Raw genomic sequence first — 27,873 nt, 5'->3', positions numbered from 1 at the left:
TTTTTTTGTTGTTGTCTTAACCCCGCCCCCCTCACTCCGTGTGTGTGTGTGTGTGCGTGTGTTTGTGTGTTTTAATTGGCATATAGGGAGGATTGTTTGTTTTTGTTGTCTGCTGTTTCTTAAATGTGTGTGTTCGTGTTCATGTGGCCCCCGGTGTCCCAACAAGCACCGCGGTAGGTGTTGGGAGGCGCGCGCACTTTCATCTGCTACACGCGCACACACACACACACAGAGAGAGAGAGAGAGAGAGAGAGCAGAACAACACAAAAATACACAATACAAACTAGATGATAAACACAGACACACACACACACACAGAGCCTGTTCCCTCTCTCAGGGCGCCATCTTGTGGCGTCAGTGAGAATCATAAACTCTGATCTGTTTGTGATTTTCTTCTTATTTGTGTAAACATTACAAACAGCTGATATACATATACACACATATATGTATATATATACATATATATATATGTATATATACATAAACGTATATATATATATGTGTCAAATGTGTTGCTGATGTAAATATAATTTTCTAAAGACAAATGAAGAGTTTCCTCTCTGTTTTCATAGCTGCTCACACATTAGTTTAACGTCAGTTCTTCTGTTGATTACAATGAAGTGTTTAATTATGACTGTTTTTAAATGATGTGACACCTGTGCTTTTATTTTGTTAAAAAAATATATATTTTCAGAGATGAAAGTTTTTATCATCATAATTACTCTAATTATTATTTTCATTGTTGGACTTTTCACTTTACCGTCTGCTACCGATGTGTATATTTGTGTGTATGTATATATAGATATAGATATATATCTATATATTTAGATATATATCTATATATATAGATATATATCTATATATTTAGATATATATACACATATATAACATTTAAAGAGAGGATATCATTTGATTTCCTTTAAAATACTCTGTACTTCATTTATTTTCAGCTGTTAATACAATATATGTGTGTATGTATATATGTGTGTATATGTGTATATACATATATGTGTATGTATATATGATGATTTACCATGTCTGATAACAGTGACTGTGTCTTCAGGTAGTTTTAAAATATCTTTTATTTTGACATAATCCAGAGAAAAATACATTATAAATACACTGAGGCAGGTTCTTCAGAGCGGAGATGAAGATGAAGATGAAGATGAAGATGAAGATGAAACAGAAACAAACGCCTGAATACAGCTTTTATTTTGAAGAGGTGGATGCAGTGAATTCTTATGTGATTGGTTTTTAAAATCAATCATCAAATATTTAAAAGAAAATCACATTTATTGTGATTTCAATTTGAAAGTAGAGATATGTTATTGATGATGATGATGATGATGATGATGATGAGACAGAGCAGATGTTTGAGCAGGTTTAAAGGGACAGTTCAGGGTTTTTAAGCAGAACTAGCATGAGACAAAGACAAAAACAAACAAACTGTCCATTTAAAGCTTCAGAGTCTTCACAAGTCTGTGTTTGGAGAAGGTTCTGGTGTTTGGAGAAGGTTCTAGTGTTTGGAGAAGCTTCTGGTGTTTGGAGAATGTTCTGGTGTTTGGAGAAGATTCTGGTGTTTGGAGAATGTTCTGGTGTTTGGAGAAGATTCTGGTGTTTGGAGAATGTTCTGGTGTTTGGAGAAGATTCTGGTGTTTGGAGAATGTTCTGGTGTTTGGAGAAGATTCTGGTGTTTGGAGAAGATTCTGGTGTTTGGAGAACTTTCTGATGTTTGGAGAAGATTCTGATGTTTGGAGAAGCTTCTGATGTTTGGAGAAGCTTCTGATGTTTGGAGCAGGTTCCTCTTGGTTCCTCATGTCTCTGTGTGGTCCTCACAGCTCGCTGACCCTCTCGCTCAGCGTCTCCAGCTCCTCATGCTCCTGGTGGCGCTCTAACCCTAACCCACTGATGGGGTAGTCCAGGCCGCTGAGCTGAGCGTGGTGATGCCAGCGCAGGTCGTCGCTCTCGTGGGTGATGTAGCGCTCGTTCATGCGCGTCTCCAGGTTCCTCAGGTCCAGCCACATCTGGTAGTCCTGTATTATACAATATTCACATCAGTTATGCTTGACTGTCAGATGTTCTTCAAGATATCATAGAAGCCCCTGGTGGCAGGGGGAGGTATTGCTCACCTGTAACCAGGGATGACTGAGCGTCTTGTCCACACTGTATCTCTTCCTCATCTTCACCTGCAGCAGGTTGTTGATCAGGTCGATCGCTGCGAGGACGGAGGGAAAGGAAAGAAGAGGAGGAGACAAGGAATCAAGAGAAAGGGAGGGAGTGAGGAGGAGGAGGAGGAGGAGCAGGATGTGGGGTTGTCCACCCTCCTCCTCCTCATCCACCCCCTGTAGTGAGAGGCCAGTCGGGGCTAATGAGCAAAGCTAACATGATGTTAACATTTCTTCAGGGGTCAGCAGCTCGAACAGCTCTGAGAGGCCTCCATCACTTGGTATTATTCACATGAATAGACCCCACCCCCCTGACCCCTGACCCCTGACCCCTGACCCCTGACCCCCCATCACTGTCTGTCTGAGACCCACTCGTCCCTCTCATGTCACATGACCCTCTTTATTCATATGAAATGCCCCTTTTTCCTGAGCCTGCGGAGGGCGACGTCGTCCACACGACTGAGGTGACTTTGGAATTCTAAGTAGAATTTGGAACTTTGAGTAGATTTTGGAACTGAGTAGATTTCTGGAATTCCACGTAGATTTTGAAACTTCAAGCAGATTTTTGGAGTTTTAAGTAGATTTTTGGAATTCTATGTAGATGTTGGAATTCTAAGTATATTTTGGAACTTCAAGTACATTTTTGGAACTTCAAGCACATTTTTGGAATTCTACGTTGATTTTGGAACTTCAAGCAAATTTTTGGAACTTTGAGTAGATTTTTGGAATTCTGCGTAGATTTTGGAACTGATTAGATTTTGAAATTATAAATAGATTTTGGAACTTAAAGTAGATTTTGGAATTCTAAGTAGATTTTGGAATTCTAAGTAGATTTTGGAATTCCAAGTTGATTTTGGAACTTAAAGCAGATTTTTTTGAATTCTACGGTGATTTTGGAACTGAGTAGATTTTTGGAATTCTAAGTAGATTTTGGAATTTTCAGTAAATTTTGGAATTCTAAGTAGATTTTGTTCTGCAGCAGGAGAGCGTTTATCTGGTCAATGTTCCTGACGTCTCCACACGTCTTCACTCACCTTCCACTGAGACCTTCTTCCAGGGGTGAGGAGGATACATGAAGGCGGCGTTCTGGATCTGATCGTTGATGTCTTCGTCCTCGTTGAACGGAAATGTCCCACTGAGACTGAAGCAGCAAACACACACACACAATCATCATGGTTTAGATCGTACACCTTACATCTTTTCAGAAGAAGAAGAAGAAGAAGAAGAAGAAGAAGAAAAGGTCACCTGACGTAGATGATGACGCCGACCGACCACATGTCCAGAGAGCGGTTGTAGCCTTTGTTCCTCAGAACCTCTGGAGCGAGATACGCCGGCGTGCCAACCACCGAGCGCCTGAACGACTTCTCGCCGATGATCCGAGCGAAACCAAAGTCACAGAGTTTCACCTGCGGAGGGTCGAAGGTCAAAGGAAGGTTAGATGTGATGTCACAGTGAACGACTGAACTTCACGATGATCTATCCATGGCCACAAGAGGGCAGTAAAGATACAAAATGAATGCAAACACCTATCAAATAAGGAGAATGTGGAAAAAAAAAATTGGCTCAGTAGCGCCCCCCAAAAGTGAAACCTGGTAGGACAAGGCCAAAACTAAGTTGCACTAAATTTCACGAAACTTGGTGAGAACATGTGACGGACCAAGACGAACAAAAAAGTCAACTGGGACCACGGCCTCAACTCAACAGGAAGTCGGCCATTTTGAATTTGGAACCCATTCTTGCCAATTTGCACTCTTCGTCCGAGTGCGATAATCGTAGTAACTTTAACCAAAAAAAACATGTAAGTTTGTTCTGGACACGTCAAAGATGAAAAGCTACAAAAACATCTCGCAGACTCAAAAGGGCGTGGCCACGGTAACCATCGGAATTTTTGCGAATTCCAACCATTCGCCACAAAACAGGAAGTGATCTATAACTTTGTCATACATTCACCGATCGACACGGAACTTTAAACGTGACACCAGAGGGCGACCCTGAACACGCCTACGAACTTCGTCCAACAGGAAGTCACACACACACACACACACACAGAGTGTACCTGTGGAAATGAGTCAGCAGAAGCGAGCAGAACGTTCTCAGGCTTCAGGTCACAGTGGACGATGTTCTTAAAGTGAAGGTGACGCAGAGCCACCAGGATCTGAAAATCACACACACACACGCAGGGTTTAGGAGACGATATGATGAAAGCCAGGTGGCGCTCTCGAGGACGGACCTGCGTGACCATGAACTTGGTGATCCTCTCGGGCAGTCGTCCTTTCTCACTGGACAGGATCATCTCCAGCATGTCTCCATGGAGCTTCTCCATCACCACGAACACTCGCTCCGGTGTCTCGAACATGCAGTCCAGGTTGACCACGCCCGGGTGGTGCAGACTCTGGGAGGAGGAGGAGGGTTTAACTGTGAGCGCCCCCTGCTGCTGAGGAGCAGCCTGAGACACAGACGCTTTTCTGTTCGTCAAAGTAAAACTGACAGGAAATGGTACGTGGTGTTCAGGGTGTGTGTGTGTGTGTGTGTGTGTGAGTGTGTGTCTGTGTGTGTGTGTGTCTGTGTGTGTGTGTGTGTGTGTGTCTGTGTGTGTGTGTGTGTGTGTGTGTGTGTGTGTGTGTGTGTGTGTGTGTGTTACAGCAGCTCCTGCAGTTTGAGCAGCACTGAGATATAACGTGGATGTCACACCCCCACAGTGTTGTCACGGTAATGATGTCGTTCTCGACAGGAAGTCTCACTCACTGCCACCAGGTGTGTGTGTGTGTGTGTGTGTGTGTGTCTGTGTGTCTGTGTGTGTGTGTACCTGCAGGATGGCCACCTCGTTGCGCAGCTGACTCTCTTGTTTTGTGGGGAATCGGAGTTTGTCGATGATCTTGATGGCGACGTCTCGGCCTGACTTCCTGTGTTTACCTACAAACAGGAGTGTCATTATATTTTTATTTTCTTCAGAACAACAGATAAAACTAAAAACGTGTGTTATTTTGTAGGAATAACTACTAAAACTAAAGAGAACACAAAAACATGTATTTTATTTTGTAGGAATAACTACTAAAACTAAAGAGAACACAAAAACATGTATTTTATTTTGTAGGAATAACTACTAAAACTAAAGATAACATAAAAACGTGTATTTTATTTTATAGGAGTAACGACTAAAACTAAAGAGAACACAAAAACATGTATTTTATTTTGTAGGAATAACTACTAAAACTAAAGATAACATAAAAACATGTATTTTATTTTGTAGGAATAACGACTAAAACTAAAGAGAACACAAAAACATGTATTTTATTTTGTAGGAATAACTACTAAAACTAAAGATAACATAAAAACATGTATTTTATTTTGTAGGAATAACGACTAAAACTAAAGATAACATAAAAATGTGTATTTTAATTTGTAGGAATCAGGACTAAAACAAAAGATAACATAAAAACATGTATTTTATTTTGTAGGAATAACGGCTAAAACTAAAGATGACATAAAAATGTGTATTTTATTTTGTAGGAATAACGACTAAAACTAAAGATAACATAAAAATGTGTATTTTAATTTGTAGAAGTAATGACTAAAGATGACATAAAGACATGTTTTATTTTGTAGGAATAAGGACTTAAACTAAAGATGACATAAAAACGTGTATTTTATTTTGTAGGAATCAGTACTTAAACTAAAGATAACAAACACATGTATTTTATTTTGTAGGAATAATGAATAAACCTAAAGATGACATAAAGACATGTTTTATTTTGTAGGAATAAGGACTTAAACTAAAGATCAGAAGGTCTCACCTCCGTAGACGATACCAAACTGTCCTGAGCCCAGAACCTCGTCAGGGAAGATCTGATACACAGAGTTGATGTCCTGGAAAACACAAAGACGTTCAATCTCTTCTTAATGTTTGAGAAATTATCGTAAGACTGAGCTGTTAATGGGTCAGGACCAGGACCTGGACCTGGACCAGGACAAATTAGATATTATCAGTATTATATATTATATATTATTATAAAAAGTTTGAAGATTTAATTAAAGGGTGATTTAAATACATCGTTTTGTCTTCAGGCGGTGATTTGAGGTATGAAGTGTGTGTGTGATGTCCCCTGACAAATGAACATATCACACACACACACACACACACCTGTGTGTGAGTGACACTGATGTGACAGTAATGAGTGAGAGACTGTCTGTGTTTCATAAAGCTTTAAAATGTCACTTCATCTTCAGTGAGTTCATGGTTTATCCAGCGTTTACAGTTCATTTGTGTTATATTTGTGTCGTGTAGAAGAAGAAAGAGTTTAACAGCATTTTAAACTGTGGTTAACTTTGTAGTTAGCTCCATGTTTAGCTGTGTTGTTATGTTTGTAGTTAGCTCCAGGTTTAGCTGTGTTGTTATGTTTGTAGTTAGCTCCAGGTTTAGCTGTGTTGTTATGTTTGTAGTTAGCTCCATGTTTAGCTGTGTTGTTATGTTTGTAGTTAGCTCCAGGTTTAGCTGTGTTGTTATGTTTGTAGTTAGCTCCATGTTTAGCTGTGTTGTTATGTTTGTAGTTAGCTCCAGGTTTAGCTGTGTTGTTATGTTTGTAGTTAGCTCCAGGTTTAGCTGTGTTGTTATGTTTGTAGTTAGCTCCAGGTTTAGCTGTGTTGTTATGTTTGTAGTTAGCTCCATGTTTAGCTGTGTTGTTATGTTTGTAGTTAGCTCCAGGTTTAGCTGTGTTGTTATGTTTGTAGTTAGCTCCAGGTTTAGCTGTGTTGTTATGTTTGTAGTTAGCTCCAGGTTTAGCTGTGTTGTTATGTTTGTAGTTAGCTCCAGGTTTAGCTGTGTTGTTATGTTTGTAGTTAGCTCCAGGTTTAGCTGTGTTGTTATGTTTGTAGTTAGCTCCATGTTTAGCTGTGTTGTTATGTTTGTAGTTAGCTCCATGTTTAGCTGTGTTGTTATGTTTGTAGTTAGCTCCAGGTTTAGCTGTGTTGTTATGTTTGTAGTTAGCTCCAGGTTTAGCTGTGTTGTTATGTTCGTTGTTAGCTCCAGGTTTAGCTGTGTTGTTATGTTTGTAGTTAGCTCCATGTTTGGCTGTGTTGTTATGTTCGTAGTTAGCTCCAGGTTTAGCTGTGTTGTTATGTTTGTAGTTAGCTCCGTGTTTAGCTGTGTTGTTATGTTTGTAGTTAGCTCCGTGTTTAGCTGTGTTGTTATGTTTGTAGTTAGCTCCGTGTTTAGCTGTGTTGTTATGTTTGTAGTTAGCTCCGTGTTTAGCTGTGTTGTTATGTTTGTAGTTAGCTCCGTGTTTAGCTGTGTTGTTATGTTTGTAGTTAGCTCCGTGTTTAGCTGTGTTGTTATGTTTGTAGTTAGCTCCATGTTTAGCTGTGTTGCTTATGTTTATGTTTACCTTTGTGTTTAACTCTGTGGTTAAAGGAGTCATATTATAACGTAGTTCCCTGGTGTCCTCATGAACATGTCTGTGATGCTTTGGTCAAAATACCATAAGGATGAAGCACCACAGCAGTTCAATCACCTGCCAAAACAGCCCTGTTCACAACCCTCTGTTTAATAGTATCTCTTAAAAAAACAACAACGAAACTTAAGGGACAGGAAGTGACATCAGCCACAGAGGCTACTGGGAGCTAACAGTAGTTAGCATTAGGAAAAGTGATTATTAGCAGACCTACATCCGTCATATGTAACATGAATCCACTGGACAGGTAAATCCTCTGAGGCTGGAAGTTTGTGTAGAACTCTGTGTTGCACTGTGGAGACAATATGAGAACTTTTCACGGACTTCAGGTTTTTGGCGTGTTTTTTACGGACAAAGCGGAGCTCCACGAGACAACAATTGCAGGAATTTAGCGCATTGTGACGTCCCAGTGAGCGCGGACGTCAACATGGCGTCTTTTATCTCCTGTACTTAGACTGAGGAGGAGCTCTGTGGTTAACTCTGTAGTTAGCCCTGTAATTAACTGTGGTTAGCTCTGTAGTTAGCTCTGTGGTCAATTATGTGTTTACCTCTGTAGTTAGCTCTGTAGTTAACTGTGGTTAACTCTGGGGTTAGCTCTGTAGTTGGCTCTGTGGTTAACTCTATGGTTAGCTCTATAGTTAGCTCTGTGGTTAACTCTGTGGTTAGCTCTGTAGTTAGCTCTGTGGTGGTTAACTCTGTAGTTAGCCCTGTAGTTAATTGTGGTTAGCTCTGTGGTGGTTAACTCTGTGGTTAGCTCTGTAGTTAACTGTGGTTAGCTCTGTAGTTAGCGCTGTGGTTAACTCTGTGGTGGTTAACTCTGTAGTTAGCCCTGTAGTTAATTGTGGTTAGCTCTGTGGTGGTTAATTCTGTGGATAGCTCTGTAGTTAACTGTGGTTAGCTCTGTGGTGGTTAACTCTGTGGTTAGCTCTGTAGTTAACTGTGGTTAGCTCTGTAGTTAGCGCTGTGGTTAACTCTGTGGTGGTTAACTCTGTAGTTAGCCCTGTAGTTAATTGTGGTTAGCTCTGTGGTGGTTAATTCTGTGGATAGCTCTGTAGTTAACTGTGGTTAGCTCTGTGGTGGTTAACTCTGTGGTTAGCTCTGTAGTTAACTGTGGTTAGCTCTGTAGTTAGCGCTGTGGTTAACTCTGTGGTGGTTAACTCTGTGGTTAGCTCTGTAGTTAACTGCGGTTAGCTCTGTAGTTAGCGCTGTGGTGGTTAACTCTGTGGTTACCTCTGTGGTTAACTCTGTAGTTAGCTCTGTAGTGGTTAACTATGTGGTTAGTTAGAATGATGGTTGTGGGTTTGAATCCGCTGATCGCAGTGGGTGATAAACAGCTGTGAGTTTATGATCAAAACAAACCCCTGAACGAGATGATGAGTTAGCTCTGAGTTATCTCTGAGTTAGCTCTGAGTTAGCTCTGAGTAAGCTCTGAGTTAGCTCTGAGTTAGCTCTGCGTTAGCTCTGCGTTAGCCCTGAGTTAGCTCTGAGTTAGCCCTGAGTTAGCTCTGCGTTAGCGACACTTTGAGACAGAAACATGTGAAGTCAGTGATGATGAAGCTGCTGAGGGTCAGGTGATGAAGGTGTGAGGTCAGACAGGAGAAGCCTGTGCTCAGAGTCAGTTCATCACCTGCTGCAGCAGCCGTCAGAGCTGTTTTTGTGTGCTTCACCCACTGAGTGTGACTACACAGCGTCAGTGATCTGCCACAGCTTTGACACCACAAGTGCAAAATATTTTCTCCTTCACTTGTCTGCAATCACGTCTTCCTCCCCCCTCATCAGCTGACAGCCTAATCTCACACCTCGAGCAAAGAGGACAGAAATACAATATTATGAACCTCCTCCCTGCGTCCCCCTCTCTGCCAGCTCGCTGCCTAATTACCATCTGTTGCCATGGAAACCATTTGGCTGAGTGAGTAATCACAGTAATCTCCATTTCAGGTGCTTGAAGACGCGCTCACCTTGGAGACGGTGAGGGACACGTCTGTGTGGAAGTGGAACTCTGAGTTCTCTCTCCACGTTAACTTTCACATGAGCGGAGTTTGCGGACGTCTGGATTCTTTGTGACGCAAACGACCGGAGTTTAGGAAACAAGTCGACACCAGAGGAGAAACAGTAAGTCGTGTTTTTGGGTTTGTGTGGAAAGAAGTTCCTGATGGGGACACAGGAGCTGCTGGTCCTCTGCTGCCTCGTGTGGTCACTTTGTGTCACTGCAGTAAATCTGAATGAAGATTTTCAAAAGCCGAAATTTACAAAATAAGACGTTTGAAGTTAGTGATGGAGGCGTGTGTGTGTGTGTGTGCGTGCGTGCGTGCGTGCGTGCATGCGTGCGTGCGTGCGTGCGTGCGTGCGTGCGTGCGTGCGTGTGTGTGTGTGTGTGTGTGTGTGTTCTCACCACATTCTCTTGGATCTGGCAGTTTGACACAGAGATGCTGATGGAAATTTCCTCTGATGAGGGGACAAAAAATTTAAAACAGAAAATATTCAGATCAATAACACACACAAAACTACAGTGCTGTTTATGCTCTATGTTCACTGACTTAATTCACTGTTTTCCTCTTTACAACTCATGGGGTTTGGTGTGGGAGAGTGAGTGGTTTACAAGCTAAAAAAAAACCTAACAAATGACTATTCAAAATTTAAGTCAGTTTAAGTCTATGATGTCTTAAGAACACGTTCACGACTTTATCTTCACTGTAAGACAGACTTATCCTTGTGTAAACTGAAGTTTGTAAACCACTCACTCTCCCACACCAAAGTCACTCATTCTCCCACACCAAAGTCCATAGAGTAAACCAGTGATTTTAACATCACAGCACACAGGAGTTCACAGGAGTTGTTGATCCACTGCTGCCTCCATCACTAACTTACAATGACTGATTTTAGTGAATTCAGCTTTTAAAATATTTAATTTAGACTTAACTCAGTGACACAAAGTGACCACACGAGGCAGCAGTAGACCAGCAGCTCCTGTGTCCCTGTGAGCTAAAATCCCTGATTTTCTCTATGGACTTTGGTGTGGGAGAGTGAGTGGTTTACAAACATGTGACGTAGATGTTGTAGACTTATGCTGATGTAGATGTTCTGAGCTGAATCCCTGAAGTGTCCCTTTAAAAGTGTGCTGGTGACTCACTGTGTCCACTGTGGTGTGAACTGTGTGAAACTCCAGTGGAAACAGCCGGCATCAGAGCGTGTTGTATCGCCATCTCCCACATACGAGACACATCCTGACCCACGCCGCTGACCTGGAGTCAGCACACGGAAACAATAACGGCGTGTTAGAGAAGAGAGGACACACCATGACGTCACATGACATCACAGGACATGACGTCGTCTCACCAGGACGCTGCTGCCGCTCACACTCGAGTCTCCTCTCAGGTTTTCTCCCACGTAGTAAACCAGCGTCGCCGTGGTGATCTCAAAACAGTGAGGATTAGATCCATCAGGAAGAAGAGAGACGTTCTGAGCTGGTTCAAGAGACAGGACCTCTGACAGAGGGATGTCCTGAAGACGAGGAGGAGGAGGAGGAGGATGAGGAGGATGAGGAGGACGAGGATGAGGATGAGGAGGACGAGGACAAGTGTCAACAACAACATGATAAAAGTCTAACTGACAGATGTTTGTCCTTCTCTTACCTTGTAATATTTATTTCCTGTGTCGCTCTGAAACAACGTGATGCATTTACTGTCCAGACGCCAGTAATGTCTCTTCCTCTGAAAGACAGACAGACAGGTGAGACAGGTGAGAGAGAGAGACAGGTGAGACTGGTGAGAGAGAGAGACAGGTAAGACAGGTGAGAGAGAGAGAGACAGGTGAGACAGGTGAGAGAGAGAGACAGGTGAGACTGGTGAGAGAGAGAGACAGGTAAGACAGGTGAGAGAGAGAGAGACAGGTGAGAGAGAGAGACAGGTGAGACTGGTGAGAGAGAGAGACAGGTAAGACAGGTGAGAGAGACAGACAGGTGAGACAGGTGAGAGAGAGAGACGGATAGAGACAGACAGGTGAGACAGAGACAGACTGAGACAGACAGGTGAGACACAGACAGACAGGTGAGACACAGACAGACAGGTGAGACAGAGAGACAGACAGGTGAGACACAGACAGACAGGTGAGACAGAGAGACAGACAGGTGAGACACAGACAGACAGGTGAGAGAGAGAGAGACAGACAGTTGAGAGAGAGAGACCGGTGAGAGAGACAGAGACAGGTGAGACAGGTGAGAGAGACAGACTGACATGTGAGAGAGACAGACAGGTGAGAGAGACAGACAGGTGAGAGAGACAGACAGGTGAGACAGACAGAGACAGGTGAGACAGGTGAGAGAGAGAGACAGGTGAGACTGGTGAGAGAGAGAGAGACAGGTAAGACAGGTGAGAGAGACAGACAGGTGAGACAGGTGAGAGAGAGAGACGGATAGAGACAGACAGGTGAGACAGAGACAGACTGAGACAGACAGGTGAGACACAGACAGACAGGTGAGACACAGACAGACGGGTGAGACAGAGAGACAGACAGGTGAGACACAGACAGACAGGTGAGACAGAGAGACAGACAGGTGAGACACAGACAGACAGGTGAGACACAGACAGACGGGTGAGACAGAGAGACAGACAGGTGAGAGAGAGACAGACAGACAGTTGAGAGAGAGAGACAGACAGGTGAGACCGGTGAGAGAGACAGACAGGTGAGACAGATGAGAGAGACAGACTGACATGTGAGAGAGACAGACAGGTGAGAGAGACAGACAGGTGAGACCGGTGAGAGAGACAGAGACAGGTGAGAGAGACAGACAGGTGAGAGAGAGAGACAGGTGAGACAGACAGACAGGTCAGACACAGACAGGTGAGAGAGACAGACAGGTGAGATAGACAGACAGGTGAGAGAGAGAGAGAGACAGACAGAGACATTAATGTCTCTTCCTCTGAAAGTAAGACACACAGGTGAGACAGGTGAGATAGACAGACAGGTTAGAGAGAGAGACAGACAGAGACATTAATGTCTCTTCCTCTGAAAGACAGAGACACACAGGTGAGACAGAGACACAGACAGACAGGTGAGACAGAGACACAGACAGACAGGTGAGACAGACACAGACAGGTGAGACACAGACAGACAGGTAAGACAGAGACAGACAGGTGAGACAGACACAGACAGGTGAGACACAGACAGACAGGTGAGACAGACACAGACAGACAGGTGAGACACAGACAGACAGGTGAGAGAGAGACAGAGACAGACAGACAGGTGAGACAGACACAGACAGACAGGTAAAACAGAGACAGACAGGTGAGACAGACAGACAGGTGAGACAGACACAGACAGGTGAGACACACAGACAGGTGAGACAGAGACAGACATACAGGTGAGACACAGACAGACAGGTGAGAGAGCGACAGACAGACAGGTACCAGAGTGTCTTTGCTGGTGTAGTGAACCATCCATCCCTCCTTCATCACGTTGCTCGTCTTCCTCTTGGTGTGTTTGACAGACTGAACCACTCTCATCAGAGGGATGTTGTTACTGGTGGACGGACTGTAGGGGGCAGTATACACATCAGCCTCATACCTGTGTGTGTGTGTGCGAGTGTGTGTGTGTGTTTGTCGTACCTGATGGCGCGGTTGGACTCGTCCAGGTCGGGGTCGTGCAGGTCACAGAGGTCACTTGGCCCCGCCTCCAGCAGCAGAGCGCCCTCTGAGGTCAGCGTCATGTCGTCCATGTCGTCCAACAGGCCGACGCCCCTGTCCATGTCGTGGTCGTCCAGGCAACCCTCCGCCATGACCACGTCAGACTCCGCCCCGGGGCTGAGGAGATCTGGAGAACAGGAATCAGTGTGTGGACATTAGCGCGTGTGTGTGTGTGTGTGTGTGTGTGTGTGTGTGCGTGCGTGCGTGCGTGCGTGCGTGCGTGCGTGTGTGTGTGTGTGTGTGTGTTATAAACCTGCCTCCATTTCTTGAAACCTCTCCCAGACAGTTGTTGGGCACTTTGACAGCACATCGTTTATGACAGTTAAATCTACAATCTAGAGAAGAAGAAGAAGAAGAAAACAGATGTGAGAGGAAGAGGCGGAGCTTCGTGTTTCTAAAGTCTATATCTACGTCACGTGATCACGTCCTTTGAAACTGAAGTTAGTACACCACTCACTCTCCCACACCAAAGTCCATAGAGAAAACAAGTGATTTTAGCTCACAGGGACGCAGGAGCTGCTGGTCCTCTGCTGCCTCGTGTGGTCACTTTGTGTCACTGATTTTCATCTGGATGATGATTTTTAAAAGCCGAATTTTAGAAAATAAGACATTATAAGTTAGTGATGGAGGCAGCAGTGGATCAACAACTCCTGTGTTGTTGTTGATGTTAAAATCACTGGTTTTCTCTATGGGCTTTGGTGTGGGAGAGTGAGTGGTTTACAAACTTCAGTTTACACAAGGAAAAGTCTGTTTTACAGTGAAGATAAAGACGTGAACATGTTCTTAAAGATATCATAGACTTAAACTGGCGTCGGTTTTAATAGTTTTCTACATTTGTTACTTTTGTTTGTTTGTTTTATAAATCACTCACTCTCCCACACCAAAGTCACTCACTCTCCCACACCAAAGTCACTCACTCTCTCACACCAAAGTCACTCACTCTCCCACACCAAAGTCACTCACTCTCTCACACCAAAGTCACTCACTCTCCCACACCAGTCACTCACTCTCCCACACCAAAATCACTCACTCTCCCACACCAAAGTCCATAGAGTAAACCAGTGATTTTAACATCACAGCACACAGGAGTTGATCCACTGCTGCCTCCATCAACTTTAAACATCTTTTTTTAATGAATTCTGCTTTTAAAATATTTACTTTAGACTTAACTCAGTGACACAAAGTGACCACACGAGGCAGCAGAGGACCAGCAGCTCCTGTGTCCCTGTGAGCTAAAATCACTGGTTTTCTCTGTGGGCTTTGGTGTGGCAGAGTGAGTGGTGTCTGAAGATGATCCGTGGTGCTCACCTTTACACTGCAGCCCTTGTCTGAAGAGGCCTTTCAGCAGCTTCTTACAGTGCTGACAGACGGTGGGTCGAGTGTACGAGTGGATGAGGAAGGTGTGAGGAACTTTGACCTTTGACAGCAGGATCTTGTCCAGCTCGATGGGACGGCCGATGTACGACTGGGAGCTGGAGCGACGTTCTCTGCCGGGGAAATACTCCTGGTTCTTCTGCTGCGACGACAGGAGGACGACGAGGAAATGATTCAACACACGGAAAGAAAACTGAAAAAGTGAGTGTTTATTGTGTCCAGAATGAGGGGAACGTACCTCCATACTGGGACTGACTGGAGACTGAAGACAGAGACAGAGAGAGCGGTTTAACACAGAAACTACCCTTTAATGAACGCAGAAGAAGAAGAAGTCACATCTACATGGTGACTGACCAGTAAAGCATCGTCGGTGTAGTGAGGTGGGGACGGCTCTGCAGACAGGGGGCGCCCTATGTTGACCAGCCCCCCCGTCAGGGACACGTTGGACGGTCGGCGTCTCTTCACGCCGCTGCAGTTATTGGGGATCTTAAAGGCACAGCGTTTGTGATAGTTCAGACCACAGCCTGGAGACAGAGAGAAAGACAGAGAGGACACGATGAGACGCCATCGTACAGGAAGTGAAGGACACTCGCCCGTGTTTCCTTACCTTCACACTTGAGTCCCTGTCGGACGAGGCCCCACAACATCTCGCCACAGTGGTCGCAGAAGGTCGGCGCTCGGTACGAGTGGACGAAGAGACAGTGAGGACGGATCTGGAAGTCCTCAACCGTGGTGGACGCTGGAGACGGAAGACACATCGTTCTTATTGGATTAATTTACGATGATGAAAACAGACATGAGAGGAAGAGGCGGAGCTTAGTGTTTCAGAAGTCTATATCTACATCACATGATCATGTCCTTATCTCACTGTTAGACAGGAAACTGAAGTTTGTAAACCACTCACTCTCCCACACCAAAGCCCATAGAGAAAATCAGTGATTTTAGCTCACAGGGACACATGAGCTGCTGGTCCTCTGCTGTCTCGTGTGGTCACTTTGTGTCACTGATGTTAATCCGAATGATTTTCAAAAGCCGAATTTTACAAAATAAGACGTTTAAAAGTTAGCGATGGAGGCAGCAGTGGATCAACAACTCCTGTGAACTCCTGTGTGCTGTGATGTTAAAATCACTGGTTTACTCTATGGACTTTGGTGTGGGAGAGTGAGTGGTTTACAAACTTCAATTTACACAAGGAAAAGTCTGTGTAACAGTGAAATAAAGACGTGAACGTGTTCTTAAGATGACGTAGACTTAAACTGGCGTCGGTTTTAATAGTTTTTCGACATTTGTTACTTTTTTTTTTTTAGTTTGTAAACCACTCACCTCATCCTAACTTTAAACATCTTATTTTAATGCATTTGGCTTTTAAAATATTTAATTCAGACTTAACGGCAAAGTCTTAACGAGTGAGCAGCAGCTGTGTGTTCTTGTACTTGCAGCATACTGAGGACCAGTGACGGTTTTTGACCAACAAAGTGAGGACCTTTTTACAAAGTGAGGACATTTTGTCCGGTCCTCACTTTGTTTTCATTCAAATAACTTCCTTAGGTTGTAAACATGCAGAGCTCCTCAATTTGGTAAAAAAAAAATTAATCCAGCCCTGGTGTTTCACACACTATTTGCTCTGGGGCTCCACCTGCAGACATTTTATGGTACTGCACCCAGTCGTTCTTAATCGATGTCATTCAAGAAGTAGATATTTGTAATTATGTTTGATTTGTCAGCACTTTTACCTGGTCCTCAGTATGCAGCAAGTACATGATAGTGTGTGTGAAAATCATCATCATCATCATCATCATAACGTAAGTAAATTAAAATAACAAACCTTTTGTCCACTTTCAAAAACAAGAGCCTGCTGTGGACATTTATATCAGGAAGTCTTAGTCCACAGAATCCACAGGAAACAGGAAGTACATACACATGAGGAACAAAATGACAAAATAAAAGACCCATCATTGTGAGAAATTAAAGACAAAAGAAAAAATAAAGAAAAACAAAAAGCACAAGGAGCAGAAAGTCTAAAACACAAAAGAACACCAACAAAAAAAAACAGGAAACAGGAAGTGCAGCCGAGCAGGTGAAGAAGCACAGGTGGAAAAGAGACACACACACACACACACACACACACACACACACACACACACACACACACACACACACACACACACACACACACACAAGGTAACACTCTAACACGTTCATGTATTCATACACTAGAGAAGTAGACAGGATTTGACAATCCTTTCAAAATAAGGCTCAGGTCATATGACTTTACTGACAAATGTAAACATGAGAGAGAGTTAGTGATGACTGTGCTGTATTTAGTCAATGTTTACATGTGTGAGAGGCTCTTTATGACAAACAAGTGTTTGTTTGGCTGGCTCGCCGTTCTGGCAAAGCATGATGGGTAATTTGGGAGACGTCTTTTCTGGGTTTTTTTTTTCATCCAATTCTCTTATTTTTGCCTGTGTGTGTGAGAGAGAGAGTGTGTGGTAAGTGTGTTATTTTTGAATCTTTCCCGCTGCTTCACACACACACACACACACACACACACACACACACACACACACACACACACACACACTCCGCTGTGGTCCTCAGCAGAATGCGTCTCTGATTAGACTCTAGACTCTGCCGCAGGAAATTACCAACATTTATTCAAATTATTGTTTATGGCTTTTGTTTGGAGGCCAACATACGTGTGGAAATCTGAACAACTGTTATTATATGCTTCATAAACTCTGTGTGTGTGTGTGTGTGTGTGTGTGTCTCTGGTGAAATTAGGAGCATTAAAGCAAACCACACCAAAGTCCATAGAGAAAATCAGTGATTTTAACTCACAGGGACACAGGAGCTGCTGGTCCTCTGCTGCCTCGTGTGGTCACTTTGTGTCACTGAGTTAAGTCTAAATTAAATATTTTAAAATCAGTCATAGTAAGTTAGTGATGGAGGCAGCAGTGGATCAACAACTCCTGTGAACTCCTGTGTGCTGTGATGTTAAAATCACTGGTTTACTCTATGGACTTTGGTGTGGGAGAGTGAGTGACTTTGGTGTGGGAGAGTGAGTGACTTTGGTGTGGGAGAGTGAGTGACTTTGGTGTGGGAGAGTGAGACTTTGGTGTGTGAGAGTGAGTGACTTTGGTGTGGGAGAGTGAGTGACTTTGGTGTGGGAGAGTGAGTGACTTTGGTGTGGGAGAGTGAGTGACTTTGGTGTGGGAGAGTGAGTGACTGGTGTGAGAGAGTGAGTGACTTTGGTGTGGGAGAGTGAGTGATTTTGGTGTGAGAGAGTGAGTGACTTTGGTGTGAGAGAGTGAGTGACTCTGGTGTGGGAAAGTGAGTGACTTTGGTGTGAGAGAGTGAGTGACTTTGGTGTGGGTGAAGGAGTGACTTTGGTGTGAGAGAGTGAGTGACTTTGGTGTGAGAGAGTGAGTGACTTTGGTGTGAGAGAGTGAGTGACTTTGGTGTGGGAGAGTGAGTGACTTTGGTGGGAGAGTGAGTGACTTTGGTGTGAGAGAGTGAGTGACTTTGGTGTGGGAGAGTGAGTGACTTTGGTGTGAGAGAGTGAGTGACTTTGGTGTGAGAGAGTGAGTGACTTTGGTGTGAGAGAGTGAGTGACTTTGGTGTGGGAGAGTGAGTGACTTTGGTGTGTGAGAGTGAGTGACTTTGGTGTGTGAGAGTGAGTGACTTTGGTGTGTGAGAGTGAGTGACTTTGGTGTGGGAGAGTGAGTGACTTTGGTGTGGGAGAGTGAGTGGTTTACAAACTGAAGTTTAACAGTGAGATAAATACGTGAACACAGATAGTCATAGATCTAGATGATATAGATGAGAAAAGTGACTGAATACAAACAATGATCAAAGGTGTGACGTCCCACAATCCTTTGCTGTTTTTTAGTGAATGACAAACACCTTAAATCCTCATGAACACAGAGACAAACAGTTCCTGGTGAAATTCACACTCGATAAAATCTGTTTTCAGGAAACATCAGGATGTTGCTGTTGTTGTTGTTGTTGTGACCAATCAGATCGCTCGGCTGGAGCCGCCTGTGACATCATCGCAGGTTCATTTCCTGTTTGTTTCCTCCACACCTCAGTGTGTGTGTGTGTGTGTGTGTGTGTGTCTCACTGGCAAAGAGCCCACAACACAAGTGTGTGTTTAACCCACAGTCAGCAAATGGAAGAAGAAAAGAAGGTAAATGGTCCCTAAACGTATGAGTCTAGTCCTGGTCTTGGTACCTAAACACCGTGGTCTTGTCCTGGTCTTGGACCCTAAAACCCTTGGTCTTGTCCTGGTCTTGGACCCTAAAACCCTTGGTCTTGTCCTGGTCTTGGTCCCTAAACACCGTGGTCTTGTCCTGGTCTTGGTCCCTAAAACCCTTGGTCTTGTCCTGGTCTTGGTCCCTAAAACCCTTGGTCTTGTCCTGGTCTTGGACCCTAAAACCCTTGGTCTTGTCCTGGTCTTGGTCCCTAAACACCGTGGTCTTGTCCTGGTCTTGGTCACTAAAACCCTTGGTCTTGTCCTGGTCTTGGTCCCTAAAACCCTTGGTCTTGCCCTGGCTATGGTACCTAAGAGGCTTGGTCTTCTGTTGGTCCCAGGCCTTAAAAACCTTGGTCTTGTCTTGGTCTCTGTCTTGAAGAGTCTTGGTCTTGGTAATGTCCCCTAAAGGTCTTGGCCTTTTCTTACCTTCATGTCCTAAAACCATTGGCTTGACCTGGTCTTGGTCTCTAAAAGTCTGGGTCTTTTCTTGGTCTCTGTCGTTAAGAGTCTTGGTCTTAGTCCTGGTAATGTCACCTAAACTTCTTGGTCTTTTCTTGGTTTCATTTCCTAAAAGCCTTAGTCTTGTCCTGGTCTTGGTCTTGTCCTGGTCTTGGTCTTGGTCTTGGTCTTGGTCTTGTCCTGGCTACGGCACCCAAAAGGGTTGGTCTTTTCTTGGTCCCAGGCCCTAAAAGGCTTCGTCAAGCCCTGGCCTAGGTTCCGAAAAGTCTCTTGTCCTGGTCCCTGGTCTTGGTAATGTCCCCTAAAGGTCTTGGCCTTTTCTTGGTGGTCATGTCCTAAAACCAGTGGTCTTGTCCTGGTCTAGGTCTTGTCCTGGTCTAGGTTCCTCAAGGTTTTTGGTCTCAGTCCTGAAGAATCTTGATCTTGTCTTGGTCTCTTAAAGTCTGGCTCTTGAAAACTTGAAGAAGAAGAAGACAGAGATACTTGGTGAAAGAAGGAAGAGGAAAAAGAAGGAGAAGAGAAAAGGTCTATGTGTGTGTGTGAAGGTGTTAAGCCCCTCCCACCTGTGATGTCACTCTCACCTGATAGGACCGCCTCCACCAGGTCTCCTTCCTGGATCTGAGACGCAGATCGCAGCAGCTGCAGGACGTTCTCCGACGTGGGCTCATGACGGAACAGAAGGATCTTCTCGTACAAACCGTAGAAGCCGCACTCTGGTAACTGACGAGAGACGAGAGACGTGATTGGACGACACGGAGTGATTGACAGAGAGCTTCACCCGATGACACGCCCCCTCCTCCCCCCCCCCCCCCCCTCCTCCTGCATCAGTCATGTTGTTGAACTTGAGACACTGTTTAAAAACCTTGGTCTCATTTTATTGAATTACATTTTATTTAATTTTATAAAAAATTTAACCAAAGCTTGAAAAATGAAAATTTCCTAACTCCGTACGAGTTTTTTTTTTTTTTTTTACATGAGCAGAATAAAAGCTGAGCAGAGAGAACTGTCACCATGACGACCGGTCATGTCACATGATGCCATTTATAAAGGGGTGTGTGTGTGCATGTGTGTGTGTGTGTGTGCGTGCGTGTGTGTGTGCACTCCTTATATATGCGACTGGGCGAGAGACACATATCCCCAACAGATATCACAGAGAGAGAGAGAGGGAGGTTATTTGACAAAAGGCTGTGATGAAAGGAATCAGAGAGCTGATGAATATTTACACACACACACACACACACACACACACACACACACACACACACACACACACACACACACACACACAGTTCGTATTATTGTTCATGTTTGTCAAAAGAAAAAAATTATTCTGAGCTTCAGCGCTTTCACTGTTTTGTAAACCACTCACTCTCATACGCCAAAGTCCATAGAGAAAACCAGTAATTTTAGCTCACAGGGACACAGGAGCTGCTGGTCCTCTGCTGCCTCGTGTGGTCACTTTGTGTCACTGAATTAAGTCTAAATTAAATATTTTAAAAGCTGAATTCACTAAAATCAGTCATTGTAAGTTAGTGATGGAGGCAGCAGTGGATCAACAACTCCTGTGAACTCCTGTGTGCTGTGATGTTAAAATCACTGGTTTACTCTATGGACTTTGGTGTGGGAGAGTGAGTGACTTTGGTGTGGGAGAGTGAGTGACTTTGGTGTGGGAGAGTGAGTGACTTTGGTGTGGGAGAGTGAGTGACTTTGGTGCAAGAGAGAGTGAGTGACTTTGGTGTGAGAGAGTGAGTGACTTTGGTGTGGGAGAGAGAGTGACTTTGGTGCGAGAGAGAGTGAGTGACTTTGGTGTGAGAGAGTGAGTGACTTTGGTGTGGGAGAGTGAGTGACTTTGGTGCGGGAGAGAGAGTGACTTTGGTGCGGGAGAGTGAGTGACTTTGGTGTGGGAGAGTGAGTGACTTTGGTGTGGGAGAGTGAGTGACTTTGGTGCGGGAGAGTGAGTGACTTTGGTGCGGGAGAGTGAGTGACTTTGGTGCGGGAGAGTGAGTGACTTTGGTGTGGGAGAGTGAGTGACTTTGGTGTGTGAGAGTGAGTGACTTTGGTGCGGGAGAGAGAGTGACTTTGGTGTGAGAGAGTGAGTGACTTTGGTGTGGGAGAGTGAGTGACTTTGGTGTGGGAGAGTGAGTGACTTTGGTGTGGGAGAGTGAGTGACTTTGGTGTGTGAGAGTGAGTGACTTTGGTGCGGGAGAGAGAGTGACTTTGGTGTGAGAGAGTGAGTGACTTTGGTGTGGGAGAGTGAGTGACTTTGGTGTGGGAGAGTGAGTGACTTTGGTGTGTGAGAGTGAGTGACTTTGGTGTGGGAGAGTGAGTGACTTTGGTGTGGGAGAGTGAGTGGTTTACAGACTTCAGTTTCTAACAGTGAAGATAAAGAAGTGAACGTGTTCTTAAGACGTCACAGACTTAAAGTGACGTAGATTTGATTCCATGACTCTTTTGTTAAAGTGACTTAAATCAGAGTCTGTTTCTCCGTCACTGTCTCTTTAAATATGTGGTGTTTCCTGTGACGTCCATGAGTCTGAACACAGGAAACGTTTGACCAGTTTTCGTTGAGTCACAACTGAAGTGAGAAAAAAACTGTCACATGACCAGAGAGAGAGAGAGAGAGAGAGAGAGATGAAAAAGGACGAGGATGGAGGTGAAGATGAAAGACAGAGAACAATGACACACACACACACACACACACACACATCTGTTCTCTTCTGCTCCATTCAGTGTGTGTGTGTGTATTAATGTGTGTTAGTGTGTGTCTCATAATGGTCCTCAGAAGGACACTTCACAGGCGCAATCATCATCAGTTGCCAGGCAACAAGACTAAACTGCTACTGACAGAAACACAGCTTTATTATTACTGATAGAGAGGTGTGTGTGTGTGTGTGTGTGTGTGTGTGTGTGAGTGTGAGTGTGTGTGTGTGTGTGTGTGTGTGTGTGTGTGTGTGTGTGTGTGTGTGTGTGTGTGTGTGTGTGTGTGTGTGTGTGTGTGTGTGTGTGTGTGTGTGTGTTCAGTCAAGGTCTCTGATATGACTGAGGTCATTTCTCTGAGAACAAAACAGCCTCTGGAACATGTTCAGCTTGTTCTGCAGCTCTGGACTGTACCATTCCGCTGGACCACTGCTGCCTCGTGTGGTCACTTTGTGTCACTGTGGTCAATCTGATGGGGTTTGGTGTGTTAAACACCGTGTGTTTAGCCTCTGAGTCGACGACATCTACGTCACACGTTCACGTCTTTATCTTCACTGTTAGACAGAAACTGAAGTTTATAAACCACTCACTCTCCCACACCAAAGTCACTCACTCTCCCACACCAAAGTCCATAGAGTAAACCAGTGATTTTAACATCACAGCACACAGGAGTTCACAGGAGTTGTTGATCCACTGCTGCCTCCATCACTAACTTAAAATGACTGATTTTAAAATATTTCATTTAGACTTAACTCGTGACACAAAGTGACCACACGAGGCAGCAGAGGACCAGCAGCTCCTGTGTCCCTGTGAGCTAAAATCACTGGTTTTCTCTATGGACTTTGGTGTGGGAGAGTGAGTGGTTTACAAACTTCAGTTGAACATTTCTAAGTTTGTAGAAATGCTGGAAAAACATTGGATTTTCACACACACACACACACACACACACACACACACACACACACACACACACACACACACACACACACACACACACACACACACACCTGATCCTGTTAATCAGTTAATTTGCTGCCATTTGAAGTGTTAAGTGTTGCATGTTGTGAGTGGAGTCACACAGGTGTCGCCTGTGAACAGGTGTGGAGGTCACCTGCTGTTCTTTATATTCCTCTGTAGAATAGTTTGAAAAAAAACAACCTGCACAAACACCTACACTGTGTGTGTGTGTGTGTGGGGGGGGGGGGGGTGTTTGTGTGTGTGTGTGTGTGAACTTCTTCCTCTCCTCTCCTTGTTGACATCACACACAGATAAACGGGGCTGTTTTAATCCCATCAATCTCGTGTAATCCTGTCCTCACTTCACCACATCATGACCTTTAGTCTCATTCTTATGATTTAGATTCAATGACTCAAATATGAAGTGTAAAGTGTGGTTTTATGAGGCTCTGACGCACACACACACACACACACACACACACACACACACACACACACACACACACACACACACACACACACACACACACACACACACACACACACACACACACACACACACTCAGAGCTTACTGTGCTGTTAGCGCCCCCTGCTGCTGACAACGTAATCTAACCATTGAACAAGATACTCGCGTAACGTAATTTCTGTCAGCTTCAGTCTACAATTATCTACCTGAAGTTTATAAACCACTCACTCTCCCACACCAAAGTCCATAGAGAAAACCAGTGATTTTAGCTCACAGGGACACAGGAGCTGCTGGTCCTCTGCTGCCTCGTGTGGTCACTTTGTGTCACTGAGGTACATCTGAATGAAGCCGAATTCACTAAAATCAGTCATTGTAAGTTAGTGATGGAGGCAGCAGTGGATCAACAACTCCTGTGAACTCCTGTGTGCTGTGATGTTAAAATCACTGGTTTACTCTATGGACTTTGGTGTGGGAGAGTGAGTGACTTTGGTGTGGGAGAGTGAGTGACTTTGGTGTGGGAGAGTGAGTGACTTTGGTGTGGGAGGGTGAGTGACTTTGGTGTGGGAGAGTGAGTGACTTTGGTGTGAGAGAGTGAGTGACTTTGGTGTGGGAGAGTGAGTGGTTTACAGACTTAAGTTTGTACAAGGAAAAGTCTGTGTAACAGTGAAGATAAAGACGTGAACATGTTCTTAAGATAACAGACTTAAACTGACATAGATGTGTGTGTGTGTGTGTGTGTGTGCGTGCGTGTGTGTGTGTGTGTGTGTGTGTGTCAGATAAACCTGTATCTTTAAGGTCGACCAAACAGACCAATTTGGGGTAAACGAGTGAGTGTGAGGAAAGAAAATAGACCAAACAACAGTGAGGTCACGCTCAGTGTCTCAGATCCTCCTCTGTTTTGTCTTCAGATTAAATAATCTCTCTCTCTCACACAGATTTAGTTTGTGATGAGACAGAAACATGTTGATGGTTCTGTCCAAACAGGAAGTGTTAGCAGGTCACATGATCCGCTGTGGAATCAGGCTCAGTGCAGCGTAACAAGAGCAGGACAAACACGGGACGATTAAATCACCGGCACACTCCACGGCTCACTGGGAAACACGTGCCCTTCAAAATAAGAGTCCAAATACACTTAAAGTTTAAGGTGTTTTTTTGTGCTTAAAGATAGAATATGTAAGTCATAATAAGAGAAATGTAAATAGTGTTTTTAAACAAATAGATGAAAAAGTGTTGGTTTTTGTTCAGATTTTCAAGAGCGAGAGAGAGAGAGAGAGAGAGAGAGAGAGAGAGAGAGAGAGAGAGAACACATTCACAGTAACACTGTGTGTGTGTGTAGCTTCATTAGCAAGTGCTTAGCAACAGCTTCTCAGTTCAGCTCAGTCCATGAAGCAGAGACCAGAGAAAATAACAGCCAATCGTTGACTGATTTAATCATGTTATTTTTCTTTTTTTTACAAAATCTCTTACATTTTAACGTCGTTAAAAGCAGTCGACGTGAAGTTCATGTGAATAAACACACACACACACACACACACACACACACACACACACACACACACACACACACACACACACACACACACACACACACACACACACACACACACACACACACACACACACACACACAACAGTGATGATGTTGTTGACCTCAGATCAGCTGATCTGTGTCACACCAGAGTTCAGCCGCTCACAAAGGTTAAATTGTGCAGTGACAGGATGAGAGTGGAGCGTTGCCATGGCGACGGCATCATCGCCTGTGGCTCTGAAACATCTATGGTTAGTCTGTGACACACACACACACACGTGCACACACACACACGTGCACACAAAATGTCATTTTATATACAGTACATGAGATGAATAAGCCCCGCCTCTGTCTCCGCCCCCACAGCTGCATCTCTTAATGATGTTGTTGTTGTTGTTGTTGTTTTTATTAGCCTCACAATGTGTCGCTAACATTAGACCACTGCAAATGAATTTGCATCACTCTTAAGTTCTGGGGGTTCTGACTTAGCTAACCGCTAACTTAGCTAGCATGGCTAACTACACCGGTCTTCTTCGCTGTCTACGTACAAACAACGTCCGTGCCGACAAACTCGTATCAGATCACAAAACACAGAACGCAGAGATTCATCCGTTCATTTCACTCAACGCGTGACTCGCGTTCATGTGCAACGACAAAGGATTCAGTGTTTTCAGCCGAGACAATGATCATGTGACTGACGCCGACAGACCATAAACAGACCATAAAAAAAACAGCTGATGCAGGTGACTGTTATTGCCTCTGTGTTAGCCAAGGCGGCTAACACAGAGGCAATAACAGTCACCTGACATTAGCAATACATTTTGAGCTTCAAAAGCTAAGTTAGCCAAGGCAGCTAACACAGAGACAATAACAGTCACCTGACATTAGCAATACATTTTGAGCTTCAAAAGCTAAGTTAGCCAAGGCAGCTAACACAGAGACAATAACAGTCACCTGACATTAGCAATACATTTTGAGCTTCAAAAGCTAAGTTAGCCAAGGCGGCTAACACAGAGACAATAACAGTCAGCTGACCTTAGCAACACATTTTAAGCTTCACAAGCTATGTTAGCAAAGGTGGCTAATACATAAACAATAATAGTCACTGGACATTAGCAATACATTTTGAGCTTCAAAAGCTAAGTTAGCCAAGGCAGCTAACACATAGACAATAATGGTCACCTGACATTAGCAACACATTCTGAGCTTTAAAAGCTAAGTTAGCAAAGGTGGCTAACACAGAGCTAATAATTGTCAGCTGGCATTAGCAACACACTCTGAGTTGTAAAAGCTGTTAGCAAAGGTGGCTAACACAGAGACAATAACAGTCAGCTGACATTAGCAACACATTCTGAGCTTTAAAAGCTAAGTTAGCAAAGGCAGCTAACACAGAGGGAACAGAAGATGATGATGATGAAGATGATGATGATGATGATGATGAACAGTCATGTGACATCATTCAGCTTCTTCTTCAAATTAACATTTGTAAACATTAGCAAACTTCTGTTTCCTGTTCACAGGAATGATTGACAGCTGCAGAAGACCAACAGGAGCCCGGCTGCAGGTCACGTCTTCCTGTTTTCAACTTCCTGTTTTCAAAAATGGCGCCGGGTCGAATCCCAAACCCAGAGCAGATTCTGAGGTTTGTCCCTTTACTGCTGCTCTACTTTACTGAGGAAACTTTTCTTTTCTTTTCTTTTCTTTTCTTTTCTTTTCTTTTCTTTTCTTTTCTTTTCTTTTCTTTTCTTACCTTCTGGTCCACGATAGAACACGCCACCTCGCGGACCTGACTCAGGCTCAGGTCTGCGGCGTCCAGCAGCACCGGCTCCCGGCTCAGACCGATCTGGATGTGGAAGGAGAGCACGGCAGCACCTCCTCCTCCTCCTCCTCCTCCACCTTCTCCTCCTCCTCCTCCTCCTCCGGTGCCGGTGTTGTTGTTCCCCCCTGAGAAGGGGAGCGGACTGGGAGCACGGATCAGCGGAGGCGCGCTCATGTGAACCTTTTCTCCTCCCCGGTGATTTCAGAAGCTGCTGCTGCCAAGAAACTGACGATCAGAGAGAGAGGGAGAGGAGGAGGGAGAGGAGGAGGAGAGAGGGAGGGAGGGAGTGAGAGTGTCCAGGAGGAGGAGGAGGAGGAGGAGCGGTCAAACTCGGACGCTTCAGAAACAAGAGTTTCCTCAAAGAAGGACGAGTCTGAGACTGAGGAGACAAGGAGATGATGAGAGGAAGAGAGACAGGAGAGGAGAGGAAACGAGGAGAGGAAACGAGGAGAGGAGATGGATTGATGGGGAGGAAGTAGCAAAGGATGGAGGAAGTTATTTTCACTCACACATTCTCATCTGTCTGTTTCTGTCTGTCTGTTTCTACCTGTTGCTCCTGTGATGCTGCTGTCGGCTCAAACACAGAGTGAAGTGAGCTGGTTGCTAGGAGACACACTCTTCAACACACACACACACACACACACACACACACACACACACACACAGACACACACACACACACACACACACAGACACACAGACACACACACACAAACACACACTGTCCTCCCACGCTTCAACCTTGCCTCCATTTACTTCCATTTATTCCAAAGGATGATGCCAGACTCATGGCATATGTGTGTGCGTGTGTGCGTGTGTGTGTGTGTGTGTGTGTGTGTGTGTGTGTGTTCAGACTCGCACAAAAAGAACAAACAGCTGTTATTATTATCACTGTCCTCATAAATGTAATAAAGCTGTAATAACACCTTTATTACACATGGTTTACATGGTTACTGGTTCTGTGTTAAAGGTGCAGTACGCTGCTGTGTCTCCATGGTAACCACACAGTCGTGTGAGCGCCCCCT

General features: G+C 44.4%; 1 protein-coding gene across 1 annotated transcript; it reads right to left on the bottom strand.

The window, feature by feature from the left end:
* Positions 1-1,832: 1,832 nt before the first annotated feature.
* Positions 1,833-27,022, bottom strand: prkd1 (protein kinase D1; the record flags this gene model as incomplete). The annotated part of the gene is made up of 21 exons (XM_083910922.1): positions 1,833-2,033; positions 2,130-2,215; positions 3,200-3,306; positions 3,411-3,571; positions 4,222-4,320; positions 4,396-4,557; positions 4,972-5,078; positions 5,960-6,032; positions 10,005-10,057; positions 10,743-10,854; positions 10,949-11,113; positions 11,245-11,322; positions 13,018-13,141; positions 13,216-13,420; positions 13,551-13,628; positions 14,602-14,809; positions 14,906-14,929; positions 15,022-15,191; positions 15,275-15,406; positions 19,963-20,101; positions 26,780-27,022. 21 exons carry the CDS (start codon positions 27,020-27,022, stop codon positions 1,833-1,835), a joined length of 2,727 nt encoding a protein of 908 aa, XP_083767048.1.
* Between the last annotated feature and the right edge of the window lie 851 nt (positions 27,023-27,873).

This window comes from Microchirus variegatus (assembly GCF_963457635.1).
Source record: "Microchirus variegatus genome assembly, contig: SCAFFOLD_33, whole genome shotgun sequence".
In the NCBI taxonomy this organism is placed as follows: Eukaryota; Metazoa; Chordata; class Actinopteri; order Pleuronectiformes; family Soleidae; genus Microchirus; species Microchirus variegatus.
This window is presented reverse-complemented; position numbering and strand designations above follow the sequence as displayed.